This window comes from Pinus tabuliformis, chromosome J (genome assembly GCF_031772625.1).
Source record: "Pinus tabuliformis cultivar Carrire ecotype Pingquan chromosome J, CPIR1, whole genome shotgun sequence".
Lineage (NCBI taxonomy): Eukaryota > Viridiplantae > Streptophyta > Pinopsida > Pinales > Pinaceae > Pinus > Pinus tabuliformis.
Window position 1 is genome coordinate 41,597,701 of NC_142295.1, and position 13,893 is coordinate 41,611,593.

General features: G+C 34.1%; 1 protein-coding gene across 2 annotated transcripts; it reads right to left on the reverse strand.

The window, feature by feature from the left end:
• Positions 1 to 1,192: 1,192 nt before the first annotated feature.
• On the reverse strand, positions 1,193 to 12,423 carry LOC149225381 (glutathione S-transferase L3-like). 2 transcript variants are annotated; one of them, XM_089377074.1, is made up of 6 exons: positions 11,491 to 12,422; positions 11,323 to 11,388; positions 11,147 to 11,207; positions 10,936 to 11,019; positions 9,896 to 10,050; positions 1,193 to 3,706 (listed from the first exon to the last, which is right to left on the reverse strand). In XM_089377074.1, the coding sequence occupies exons 1-5, from the start codon at positions 11,499 to 11,501 to the stop codon at positions 9,898 to 9,900; spliced, it is 375 nt and encodes a 124-aa protein (XP_089233200.1). In that variant the 5' UTR covers positions 11,502 to 12,422; the 3' UTR covers positions 1,193 to 3,706; positions 9,896 to 9,897. The 2 variants fall into 2 exon arrangements, with proteins under 2 accessions (XP_089233200.1, XP_089233201.1); XM_089377075.1 differs by lacking the exon at positions 1,193 to 3,706 and having other exon boundaries at positions 9,828 to 10,050; positions 11,491 to 11,578; positions 11,890 to 12,423.
• Between the last annotated feature and the right edge of the window lie 1,470 nt (positions 12,424 to 13,893).

The following is a 13,893-nucleotide window of genomic DNA, read 5'->3' on the forward strand; positions in this document are numbered from 1 at the left end:
AATGGGTGATTTAATGTTTTTCATTTTCTCTATTGTTTATTAGGTAAAAATAAATTAATATTTAATAAATAAATAAATAATTCAATACTTTTGTCCATAGGTTTTGGATTAAGGGTGAATGGGTGCACTGTTAATGCACTCCTTGTAATAGGTCACAGTTTCAAATCCCCCATAAATACTTAAATTAGTCTTAACTAGAAAATAAACTAGCATTTGCACCAGATGTTGCAAAGAAAACGCTGTAAGGCATAAAGTGCAGAAATCCATTATCCATGTAGTGTGTGCATTATTCAACAAGGTGGATCTCTCTAAATTCGTTGCAAACATTTATGTTGTTGCATTTCTAATTTATTTAGAATCTACTACCACCTCCTCTTCTTGGAATATTAAATTTCTTATCACCCCATGATGACAATCCCTCTAATTATTGGCATCTCAGTTTTTTCCACTTTAGTGGGTTTACCTTCAACCTAAAGAAACATGAATTTGAGTCACTCAATTAAAAAGAAATTGCTAAATTGCTATTTATCAGGTTTTGAGTAAAAACAATTAATAACTCATATTTACAACCCTTTAAATATTTATAACCTTTTAAGTCTTGTATTTATAACTCATATTTATAACCCTGTAAAATGAAACTGACTATCTATATTTTTATTAATAATAAAAAGAATCTTCTTTATAAAACCGACACTCACATGCTACTCCTATATATTTATGTTATATCTAATATTCAGTGTCCATCAATTGAATGACAAGATGAAAGCTGAACTTAATTGCACCTTTAAAACGTGACTTAAAAGTTTAATTGGTAATTATTTATTTAGTAATTTGTACATTGTTAATTGCAATTTCTCTTGAAAACCAATGTTTATATCAAAATTTTAAAAATTAACACTCACTTCTCCCGTAGTCCGGTGTTTCTTTATTTGATCGTGGTACTCAAGATTGCCTTTCTCCAAAGTATCCAATGTGAAGATGATATCTTATGTGTTTCCGTGTTTCTTTATTTAATCATGGTACTCAAGATTGCCTTTCTCCAAAGTATCCAATGTGAAGATGATACCTTATATGTCTAAATAATATATACATATTTGGTTATCAATAAGACATACATATATATATATATAGAGAGAGAGAGAGAGAGAAAGAGATTTTGTAACTTAAGGTTTTATATTAATCAAAGACCATATTTACATGGGTTTATAAGGATTTCTAGAGTGACCATGGAGGATACAACCTCTCATCGTTTGCTCCCTGAAAATATACCTTCAAGGTTCCTTAGGTGGATAGCAGAGCTACTATACTTGACATTGGCAGTGTCCAGTAGCTTTTCTAGCCCAAAACCTGCTATGTATGGCTCCATGTCAAAGCCTAGAAGGATGTTGCTTGGCTTAATATTTCCATGAACAAACTTCCTTTCATGTAAATAAGCCAGGCCTCTGGCTACTCCCTTTGCAATTTTAAATGATAAGTCTGTGTTTACAAAACATAATCTACTGCAAGGATGCTAAGCTGGAAATGGCTATCTACCTTTCAGCGAGCATTGTTGACCCTTCCTCAAAGATTTCCTGGACAATGTCTATATTTTGCTGCTTTTCAACTGACTTAGACGATGAATCAGTAGATTTCCTTCTGAAAAGAATTCTTAAATTTGCCTTCCTTCTTAACTGGAGCTGGTGGTGCGGATTTCTTAGGTGGGATCAAATCCACTACAATGCATGTAGTGTCGTCCCTAAGTCCTCTTATCCTCAAAGCCTCCTACAGTTAAAACGGTTAGGCTATGATAGAATATAAACTTAAAGATGGTGACATTGGTCGCTTATCCTTGTCAACAGTGTTTGTACCTTAACAATTTGTTTTGCAGCAAGTTATGCTGGCAAGCCTCGGCAGCAATTTGCAGCCTTCTCAGAGCTCAATGCATCCCAAACACCATCAGTTGCAATGATAAGCCTTCCTCCAGCATTTGATAGCTATTGAAACAAAAAATTACCAGTCTAAATCAAACAGACACATTGTGACCAGGTATTTTTTTCCTCCAGTAAATGGATAAAATCCATCCCCTGCCACTGCAACAATAATACACCATATATCACCTTCCCATTAAAACTGAGAATGAGCTGCAAGTAAACTGTGAGAATGTGGATGCCTCATAAGCATGGAGTTAAGTTTGATCCCTGAGCTTTGCTACAATTCTCAACTGTAGAAATATTGAAATTCTTAAGAAGACTTTGGCCATTTCATAAGCAGCTGAGTTGACAGCAGAGTTTGTCTGTTGCTGAGTCCCAATCATAGAGATGTCTATATGAGTTATGTCAATGTCTAAGTAGAGTTGTTGAATATGGAATGTGGGTGTAAGTCCTCATCTCTGTCCAACTTATGTCAAAGCAAGGATGCTACATAGGAAGAAAGAATTGGTTAATCGGTTGTGGATGATGGCATTTTTTCTAGAAAATGCAATACCTTCATCATTGATGGTCTCTTTTGAGGGGAAGCAGAAGCACAATTCAATGCAATCCCCACAGACACTGAGATTTCTTCCCTTCCTTCAACATCTGGTCGAAGAGTAGGATCTATGATGTGCAAAAGGCGATACTTGTCATCTACAAAGTTTTGACCCTATGCTGCAAAATCCTTATCTGAAGGCCAGCATGCACAGAAATGCCCTCAATAGGTGTGATGTCAGTTTGACAGACAAGAAGCTGCCTTTACTTTTATAATTTCGAAAAACAATGTGATAGAATGAATAAAATATCATAAAATATCATAGACTGAAATGAACAAAATTATAATAAAATATAATATAATAGACTGAAATGAATAAAATTAAAATAAAATATTGAACAAAGAAAGTAGTAATCTTTCCATACAAGTAAAATTTAGTAGCTAATATTGCAGAGGGAAATCCCATCATATTACAGAATTAAATCCCATCCTATTACAAGTAAAACTGAGAAATTTCATATACCACAATACAAGTAAAACTGAAACCAATCTTGTAGAGTGAAATCCCATCATATTACAGAATGAAATCTCATTCTATAGGATTTACTAGGGTCATTACAGAGAAAATAAACATAAGTGGAGAGCTGATTCACAAGGCATGACATGGACTCTGTAGAGTGAATCCCCTAATCTTGTAGAGTGAATCCCATCATATTACAGAATGAAATAGCATTCTAAAGGATTTACCAGAAACATTACAAAGATCGCTATCACAATGGAGAGCTGCTTCACAAGGCAGGACATGGATTCTACTTACAGGATGTAAGCCCTTCATTCACCACAGAAACTCTTGTTGTTGAAGATGAGAAGCAGCACAAAAGTTAGTCATTCCACATCTACTTCAAACTTACAACAATATTAACATCCTGCAAATATTCTCATCTATGAGGAGCTTTGGGGGCCTATAGATTACAAGAGAATAGCAGAAATTCTTCACCAAACATGTTAGTAGCGTACTGATCATCTTGGTTGTTGGAGACAGAACTGGTGTTGAAGCTCTCTTTCCTCACAAACCCGGCAGGGGCTTTCTTGTCATAATTCTGAGTAGAGAAAGGTTGGGTAACCGAGCTGTATGGCACGTATGGCCACAGTTGTGCATGCTTCCCAGTGCGTTTCACTTTCTTCAGTACATTGTTCAGCTTCACATATCCCATGACTGTCACTTTCTGCATCTTTCTATTTATATACACCATTTGAACTCCTGCACAAAATGTCCCACAGAAGAGAAACAAAAGTTATTACAATCATCAAAACCCCAGCTTATATTAACGTAGAAAAGAAAATGATGGGCCACTTTGGCCTGTGGCTTAGAGGTAGATCTCGGTAGTAACAGGTGACAAAAGTTAGCATCTCCTTACAGAAATCAGTAACAAAGCTAATGGATTGGTAATGAGCAAACATGGATCCTGAGGTGCAACTTTTCAAAAGCCCAAAGCTAAAAAAATTGGTAAAACAGAGCAAACATGAACTCTGAGCTGAAAAACTGAAGAAACTTTAAAGAATTAATCAGCACACAAGTAGTGAACGCTGAAAGCATTTGCAAGGCAGTGTATCATTCTTCCACTTTGATCCGCATTTCCACCATATGTGTCAGTTCTCCTTGTGGTTTAAATAACCAAGCAATGCCTCTTAGTTTTCCAGTATTGAACAACAAATTTCAATGACAGTTTCACCAGAGGCGAGGGAAAGATTTTAGTTAAGTAGTTTTTAAATACTAGGTTTCCCTAAGCTAGATACATTTGAAGAAACATCTTTGTTAAGCCATGGAGAATTAGTATGTAGATTTGCTTTTCAACTGAAAATACTTAGGGATCCATATGCACACAATAAAGATATCATAACCTACAGCTATAATTTACTGTATGTGCTTTTGTGAAGATGGACATTGCAGTTCATAAGATACTTTTGTTTGGAATTAAATAATCAAATAGCCATTTGGAAGATGGAAACAAGTATAAGAGTTTGACACAAGCTACATTGAGGATTTGAACAAGTATCTTTGAGATGGGTTGCTCTTCATTTGAAATTAGGTTTTATATCATAAACCACTTGTGAATTTGCTTAGCAACTTGGAAGGCTACTCAACATAGTTATTAAAGAAATTAAATTAATAAGATCTTCCACAAATGTTTTACATCATAAACCACTTGTGAATCTACTTAGCAACTTGGAAGGCTACTCAACATAGTTTTTAAAGAAATTAAAGTAATAACATCTCCCCATGACCTCTGTAACAACGACTATGGAAATATAGTGTCTCACCCCTATGCATGAGTGAAATTGGTCTGAAATTTGTTGCACATAATATGCCTATATAGAAGGTTCACATAAAGAAAGACAATATGGAAGGTTCCTTGTGGCTGCTAGACTCAATGTCTGTGATATTATAACCTTTCTTGATCACTGATATACCTAGTCTTTATTTTCATTTTTACAAAATTGAAAAACACAAAATCCCAATACCACACATAATTCTCACAAATTTAAATTTAATTCCTTTTGACAAAATTTAATAACATGGAAAACCCAAAACCACACAAAATTTTCACAACTTAAAACTCTAGCAACTTTGAACAATTCTCTTACAAAAAACCAATATTACACTAAATTCTCACAACTTAAATTCTAGCAATTTGAATTCTCGAAACTTAAAATTTAAGAACTTTAAATAGGTACTTGCTACTTTGTAGCTACCCTTGTTTAATAATAGCAGAGGACTCTATGAAAAAAGTGGTAGATAACCCTTTCTCACTAAATATTTTTCTTGGATGAAAGATTAAAAGTGTGTTTGAATTTTTTTTTATATGATAAAAAGGATTAAGTAATTTTTCCATTAGTCTATGACACGTAGTTGATATTTAGAGAAATTAGAAGAGAATGACTTAAGAATTTTATGCAGACCTTTAGAAAGTGAATACAAGTTGTATTTCTCAAGTGCACCATCTATATAAGGTGGTTAAATAGTGTGCAAGACAAGTTTGATTCCAAGCATCAAATGAAAAGGGAAGGAAATATTTAAGTATCACTCAACCTTCTTATATTTATGAACACACTATTTGACCACAAAAAGGTAATAAGAAAATATTTATTGAAATATTAGTGAGACAATCATATCAGCTGAAAAAAAGATAGTTCTGTGATGAGACTTATCCTACCAAAAAACATTGAATGAAAAGGAAAGGAAACATTTAAGTATCACTCACCCTTTTTATATTTAAGAAGACACCATTTTGACAATATATATATATATATATATATATATGAAAAATAAATTATTAAAATATTAGTGAGACAACCATATCACCTGAAAAAAATTCATAATTTCGTGGTGAGACTTATCCTATCAAAAAGCAATTATAGGATTAATACATCACATTAAAGTGATAACATTGACATTAAATTATATTTTGAAATGAAGATCTAAAAAAGATTTAAGAAACAAATGTAATGTTAATGAAAAGTATTGGCCACATAATCTAATAGTTTGGACAAGCCATCCTTAGATAGTGAAAGGTAAGGCATGGTTATATAGTGTAAATACGAGAGATTGATTATTGTTAAAATGGAGCTGCACACTATTTCCCAGTTGATGTGTGTAAGTTTGGAACTATGATCCTTTATTAATTAGTAATGCACTTGCAAAATAGACTTCAAACCTATGTTTATTTAACAATAAAAATTTATTGGGACAAAATATGATACACGACTTCTCCAAAATGCTTAAGATGTGCTCTTTAGAAAAACTTTACAGCTGAATTTTAAAAGGTCAGATTGTGAAGTGAAAGGATTTAATGTGCATGTCAAAACATTATTGCCAAAGTTATCAGAACCACACAGGTCAAGAACCAAAATTTCCAAAATCACAAAATAAACTGTACTTACCAAAAAAGTAGATTAAAACATTGGGCAACCGAAAAATACATAAATTCCCATGGATCAGCGTCATCCAGTAAAGTTGGAAAACACAGCTCCAAACCAGTTTAGGGGCAAAATTGGTCTGAATCAGAACTGAACAGTTTTCATAACTATGGTTCATGCAAGCTGGTAAGTGACGTACATCAGACGGTCATCGATTAAAGCTTGGTGGATTGGACCATCGAATTTCAGAAAGAGATAAAACGAGAATGACTGGAGCCGGTGGAGTCACCAGGAAGATTCTGGCCTTGAAAAGTATGGCAGTTTGGACAATGCAGCGCTAACCATGTGCACAACTATCTCAACGAGCTTGCAGACCAAGTAATAAGGATCACAAGACATAAGGACGAAGATGCTGAACAAGCATATGAGATAGTACACCAAAAAGTGAGTCAGTAGGAAGGATTTGCACCTTTTTTTCAATATCTTATTACAATATGCCAATGTGTAACCTTACAAGAAATATTGTAGTTTAAGACCCAAGTTCTTTTGAAGAAGCTGGATTATATGGGAAATTGTGCATTGACCCAATTTTTTCAATATAGGGAAACTTTAGCAAGAAACATGGTAATTTGAGCAAGGTAATGCATCTTAAAATATATCTATAAATCCCAGCCTAGTGTGCTATACCCAGTGATGGTTTAATACGGAGAGAAACATACTATATCCAGTGAATTAGAATCCATCGTAGAAACCTCATAAAACTCATCCTCAAATTCACAAGAAAAGAAAGACTAGTGAATAGTTGAAGAAAATCAAGAAAGGTATCCCAATTCCAATTTCAGGAAACTCTTAAAACACTCACAACTTAATGCTATGGAAAAAGATCTTAGAGTAAGGTGGCTGCTTTTCACTTCTAGCCCTAAGAATGAGAAAATGGTGAAAATTATTGATGGTCATCCTACTAACTAATAACCATCAAACTCTACCTTGCCATTGGGCTTACTTTGGTATCAGACATGGAAGCTCCTCAAAAAAGAGAGACGAATCCAAATTCGTGACCCCAACCATGCATCCTGCTTTCTATGTCCTCTATTGAGCCCCCGAGAGCAAGTCAGTATTTCCATACTCTTAATTTTCAGATTTGATAAGTTCAAAAGCTTGCCATCAAATATCTAATTCCACATCATCTAATGAAAAAGAAGTCAGTCCTTACAAAGTGAATAAAACGAAATTGGCACAAAGTGCTCAAGCAATTAAGGACCAGGAAATCATTAAAATAGCAAAGAACAAGAAAAACACAACAGGGTTATTGTGGCCTTAGCAATGTTCACATGTCAAGAAAATCAAATCATGACATAACTAGTCAGTGTCATTGGAAGATGTTTACACCATGATTGATAAGGATGATTCAATATTCATTCAGGTTATGAAAGAGACGTCATTAAATTGGAGAAAGATCACTTGCAAAACCGTGGGAAAAAGTTTAGGTCCTTCAAAATTGTTCTCGAGATACTCAAGTAAATCGGGCAAAGCTACAGAGGAAGAAGAAACAGAGAGCAATTGTCAGGACTCAAAACCGATTGATCAGTTCTCTGTTACAAGTATCAAATCGGCACAGGTAACTTAGATCTCTAAAGGAAATCTTCTCTGGCAGTAAATATTAAACACAACCGTGATTGATGTGTTTGTTTGGATTAATCGGTTTTATCTTGCACTTTATATATCTTTTTTTTTTATTAATAAGAATACGAATTTATAATAGAATATAAAAACTGGTCAGATTAGTTAGGTGTAGTGGACAGTTAGAAGAGGCTTGCTTGAGATCAACTCCCCTCTCTGCCTACCTGTCATCTTGTAAGCCACACGATTATATGTTAGACGTTGATTCTTGATTCAAAAGGGTTGCCCAAACGGTTTGGGCGTTTCATTTGGCATCGAATAGTTTCATCCGGGCAGCTGGGTTTGTGCCTAATTGTTCATCATTTTGTGCTGTTATTGCCGCCTATGGAAGATTGGGTTCCAGAAAGTACTTCAAAGTTCAAACTGTAGATGGTTTTAAAAACTTAAAAAGAGAACCTATCCAAATAGGAGATCAGATGATCAAGACATGGCAGTTTAAAAGCCATACCAAAAGCATGTTTCTACTACGGCCGTGACTATTATTTCAAAATTTTGGCTGTTTTTCATAAGAAAATTCTAGGTTTGAATTACCCATTGGAAGTCCATATTCTTAGCTTCGTATTGAATCTTGATAATATCATATGTTTTATTTGGGATGTATAATGAAAGAAGTTACTGATAATTTCAAATTGGATGAGCACATTTTTAATTTCAGGACATGAAATTTTTTATATATTGCATATCTCATAACTTTTGATAGACTATCGAAATTGAAGGCAATCCAACACGACTTGAAAGTTAAATTCTGCGACGACAATATGCTATATTATTTGTTATAATTCTGAGAGATGTTCAACGAGTTGCATTTTTTGAAGGCTGCCATTCTTTTTCAGCTTCAAGATCGCTGAGGAAATGGGAAAACCACCATAATTTCAATTTGGGGCAAGCAAATCAAGTGCCGTGTTTTACTGTTTCATGAAACAACTCAAATCAACTTGCATACACATTCTTAGTCTCACATTTGTATTATTAAGGGAGATTTAGTGAGTGCAACTGATCTTTTATTTTTTGTATGAAATCCTAGCTTGGAAAAAATGTTGAAAAAACGAACACATATTCAAGCAAGGCTAGGATGGAAATGTTGGAATAAAAGATGGATGCATGTGACAAGTTTATTATTTCAATTGGCATAGAAAGAGAAAATAAATGCATGGTCAGGTTTGGGACTGGCTTGTGAAGAATGATATGTAGACATCATCCAACCATGTGAACATAATTACTTTTAGCTTCTGGTTCTGGTTGAAAAAAAAATCACATTTTCAAGGAAGGCTATGATGGAAACCTTGGAAAAAATGATGGATGTATGTGACAGGTTTATTATTTCAATTGGCATAGAAAGAGAAAATAGATGCATGGTCGGATTTGGGAGTGTTTGTGAAGAATGATATGTAGACATCATCTATGTGAATATAATTACTTTTAGCTTCTAGTTCTGAATATAGTCCTCTGTATGATGAATCTCCATGTGAATAGGATTTAGAAGAGGTAACGAAGATCTCTTAACTTCTCTTTGATGGAATTCTCACCTTTTATCATAAATTTTCTGATCAGCATCATGTATTGTTTGAAAAAGAAACAAAAGTCATTGAAGGTGGTCATGGGCAAGTGGTGAAAGAGTGTTTTTAACTTTTTACCTTGAATCACCTCCATTGGTAATGTTGTCACCAGCAACACATTTGTCATTTTACACCTATGTGGATTGACAGTGTTGGTTACCCAATTCCAAATGTTTTGCTTGAGCCATACTTGGATCTTTGTGATCCTATTGATTGTTTTCAGCAGAGTAGAGTGAATATCCATTCATTAAAGTAGATTGTTTTATTAGATTACATGCATTTGGATGAGTGCATACCATCATGTCCAACCCTGAAGGGTTAGCTCAGTCAGTTGAACCATCACTTGCAAAACCGTGGGAAAAAGTTTAGGTCCTTCAAAATTGTTCTCGAGATACTCAAGTAAATCCAGACTCTCTCCTGTGGCCTTGCCATTGTGCTCAAGAGAAGGAACCTGAAAAATTGAAAATAGCGAGTTATTTGCAAGTTCCGCTCTATATCTTGCAGACATTTGGCCCTTTTGTAACATTTGACATTTGGCACTTCTATTTCTGCACATTCCTTGCTTGAAAGATTAGTGATGATCACACAAAAACACACAAGCAATAGGTCTTCCTAGCTGACTAGGAATGTTAAAAGCAATCCCAAATCTGTGTTGGTCTTTCTTATTCCGTGCCCAAATTGTAAAAGGATAAAACCGTGATGATCAAAAACTCATTGCAGCCTCTCAAGCAACAGTGAGAGGATGGCTCATAAACTTGGAGTAGCATTTGAACTCTAAGCTTCAAACCTATCAGGACACAGTGAGAAGTGTGTGGATCTTAAGCTTGGAGTTGCATCTGAACCCTAAGCAACAGTGTGTTATCTCATAAATCACTTATTAATTCAAGTTACATCTGACAACATACTAATTTGTAGCCAGCACAATGCACATATAATAAAAGATTTGGGTTTGTGGCAAGACAGACCCCAAATTTGGCAAGGTAATAACCTTATCCAGCTCATGCAATAACCCTATGATCCCCACCCCAATTTACTTGGTCATAGATCAAATCTACTGAGCCAAACAGAATACTCTATCAATTAACAAAAGGTTGCTAGACTGCTGGTTAATGTGCAAGCGTGTTCCCTTTTACCTGAGCTAAGGTAAAACGAGGACCAACCCATCTAATTTCTCTTTTGCATCTACTTGGATCAGGATAAGAAACTAATAGCAAAGTTTTTACACTACAGGCCCTAATTACATAGCAATTAAACCATGACCCAAATAGCGGATCCAACTGCCCTTGAGTAACTAAAAGTAAAATAAAATTAGATAAACATAGAAACAAGTGCCAACCTTGTTCGGAGGATAAACTTTCTCCTTGTACCATGCTGGCATGTCTTGCAAATCAATCGTAACTATCTGAATCTCACCAAGACCCTGCATTTTATTTTCAATCGTTTCAGACCCTGCATTTTCTTTTCAATCGTTTCAGTCATTGCATAATGGTATCTTATATCAGTAGAAGAACTACCCACACAAAATAGGGGATCAACATGATAAAAACCTTGATGTTCCTGGCACTCCAAACTCGCTGGGCATATGGGCATGTCACACTGATATACAATCTGCAAACCCCAGATCAATTTCAGTATTTAATCGCTAAACAGAGTATGATACTATACACATTCGAACAGAAAGTGATGATTTAGATACAGTAACGATAAAAATTTAGCTACCCACCTGGTCGTTCCATCAAACAATGGAGGAGGCTCCGATTTGGACGTGAGAGCGGGTGGAATTGCATAGCTGCAGTCAAGCAACACGATGCCACAGAAAATATTTTGGTAAATCGGGTACAAGTTTGGATATAATAAATTAAATATATAATCAAACAATGTATCGACTTACAGTGCTGCCATCTTAACCTGGTTGCAGTGTTCTGGTAATCATCATAGCCGTTTTCAAACCACCCCCTGCAGTGTTCTGAGAGACCTTACTGCATACATGATTGTTTCCTTTAGATCTCTATGCTTCCTATTACCATGGAATATTGACAAAGTTACAATAAACCCATTGAAAGACATCACTGTCAACATGAGCAAATATCCCAGCCCTGCATTCAGACCAAAAAGGGCGGATTCCATGACCCTAAATCCAAGTGCTCTAAGGTTTCTTCCAATCAGAGGAGCATTGAGGTCCAAGGCAGCTTTACCACTCAGAAAATCCCCTTGAAACGAGACCGCAGATTGACAATATAGTCATGAAATACAGAAAAAAGCAATACAGCAAGAAGGGTAAGCGAGTAACCAAGGCATGATTGAGTCTTCCAGCCGTTGAACAACAGCTCCTGCAGTAAAAAAACATTATGTGCATCATCTGGGAGGTCTGGAGTTCGAATCCGGATGAAACTCTTTTCCACAATTTCCCTGGAAATGCCCCTAACAGATCCAGGGCCTGGTCCTCCATATTGAAATAGATACAAAGCAGATCATTCCGATACGGTATATTCTTCTCCATCCAAGACTGCCCCCTCCAGCATGTATACAGAAACGCTCAAATGCAAGCTTGAAATCAGAAATATACGCCTTGATTTTCATCTTCAGAGGTTTTCTTTGCACATCAAAAACCGCTGCTGACCCATAAAATTTCGCTGTGTCGCTTGAGACCTCAGGCCGAACGACCCAATTTCGCTGTGTCGCTTGAGTACCCAATTTCGCTGTGTCGCTTGAGACCTCAGGGCGAACGACTCTGTTGCAGTGATCCGATGGCGGGAGATGATTTAATCGTCTAACAATCCATCTAACGGCCCACATCGAGACACGGTAGCATGGAGGGGAGTTCGCTTCAGAGGGAACGCCTTACGGCGTAAAAATAAAAAAATAAAAATTCAATACTTTTCGATCTTATCCATCAAATCAAATAAAACTAAAATAATATTTAACCAAAAAAAACCAATTATTCAATTTGTCCCCTTCTGATTTATCAAACAGGCATGTGTTCGATTCAATGATCTCTTGGGTTATTGTTTACCAAAAATTTACAAATGTGTTCAATTCCGGCCATTCAGTGATTTATGGAATTGCCTTTACATTTTTTGAAAACAAGCTTGTGCCAATCTTGCCATCCAATAATTTATGGGTTTATCTTTTTACAACAAATAATTAACCAATTATCACTAGTTTGTGGTCTTGGTTATATTTCATAATTAAAACATTTTAAATATTTTGTATTTAAATTCTTTTAATACTTAGCATAAAATATATATTCATTAACATAATTATATTAATTTTTTATTTATTAAAAAAATATATTAAAATTATTTATTTTTATTATTATAATAATAATTTAACCTTAAATTGAAAATTATAATTAAGTTAAATATCAGATTGTTGAGATGTTTTTTCATATACTTTTTTAAAAGATAAGAACCTCTCCATATTTAGATTTGATTTGATGGTTAAAGACATTGGAAGTGTATATATGTTACAACTTTTTGTTTAAATCTATAACATTTATAACATATTATATATATATATATATATATATATATATAATTATTAAACTTAAATTTATAATTATTTAATTTGTTTTACATATATATATATTGATCAAATTCATGTTGTTAAGTATTTCTTTTATTGGGAAATCATGGGTCAAATCTCCTCGATACTTTTAGTTTGGCCGACTTTAGGTTGAACTACCTGGACTTTCACATGGATATAGCCCTCTACCCTTAAAAAAAAAAGAAATTATATATGAAAAGTTTCAAGTAAAAATTTAAATATTAAAATTTAATTAATTTTTTTAATAAAAAATATAACATAATTTCTTAATTAAAAATTTAAAAAATATATAACAATGCAAATTATCCACTTCAAAATTTTAACCAAAACTTTCAAACAAAAATGATTTGCTCTCCACAATTTAGTTTAATTAACTAGTATAGAGGGATCAAATTTCTTTAAGTACAAATTTATTTTAGAGTGCAAAAAACAATGTATAATTTTTCATTGTTTAAATTGTACTTTTGGATGCTAAGGACATTACATAACTTAAGCTTGTAAGTACAAAAAATCTTTGATTTAGACCCAAAAAAACATATACCTAAAAAAATATTAAACCTTAAAAGACTAAGCCCACTTCAAACTTTTTAACCCCCACACACACATATATATTACAGAACATATACATTGAGTCATTTTATGAACCCATGTTAAAACAATTTTTTTGTTATTAATATATATTTTAAGTATACTTCAATATTAATTCATATTAAAATATTTTATTTAGAGAATAGTTTATTTTTGTTCT

Coding starts and splice junctions, on each gene's coding strand:
- LOC149225381 (XM_089377074.1), bottom strand. Junction 11,208..11,322: donor TTGTTTGATGGAACGACCAG/GTGGGTAGCTAA, acceptor TGGGGTTTGCAG/ATTGTATATCAGTGTGACAT. Junction 10,051..10,935: donor AAGTTTATCCTCCGAACAAG/GTTGGCACTTGT, acceptor TCAATTTTTCAG/GTTCCTTCTCTTGAGCACAA.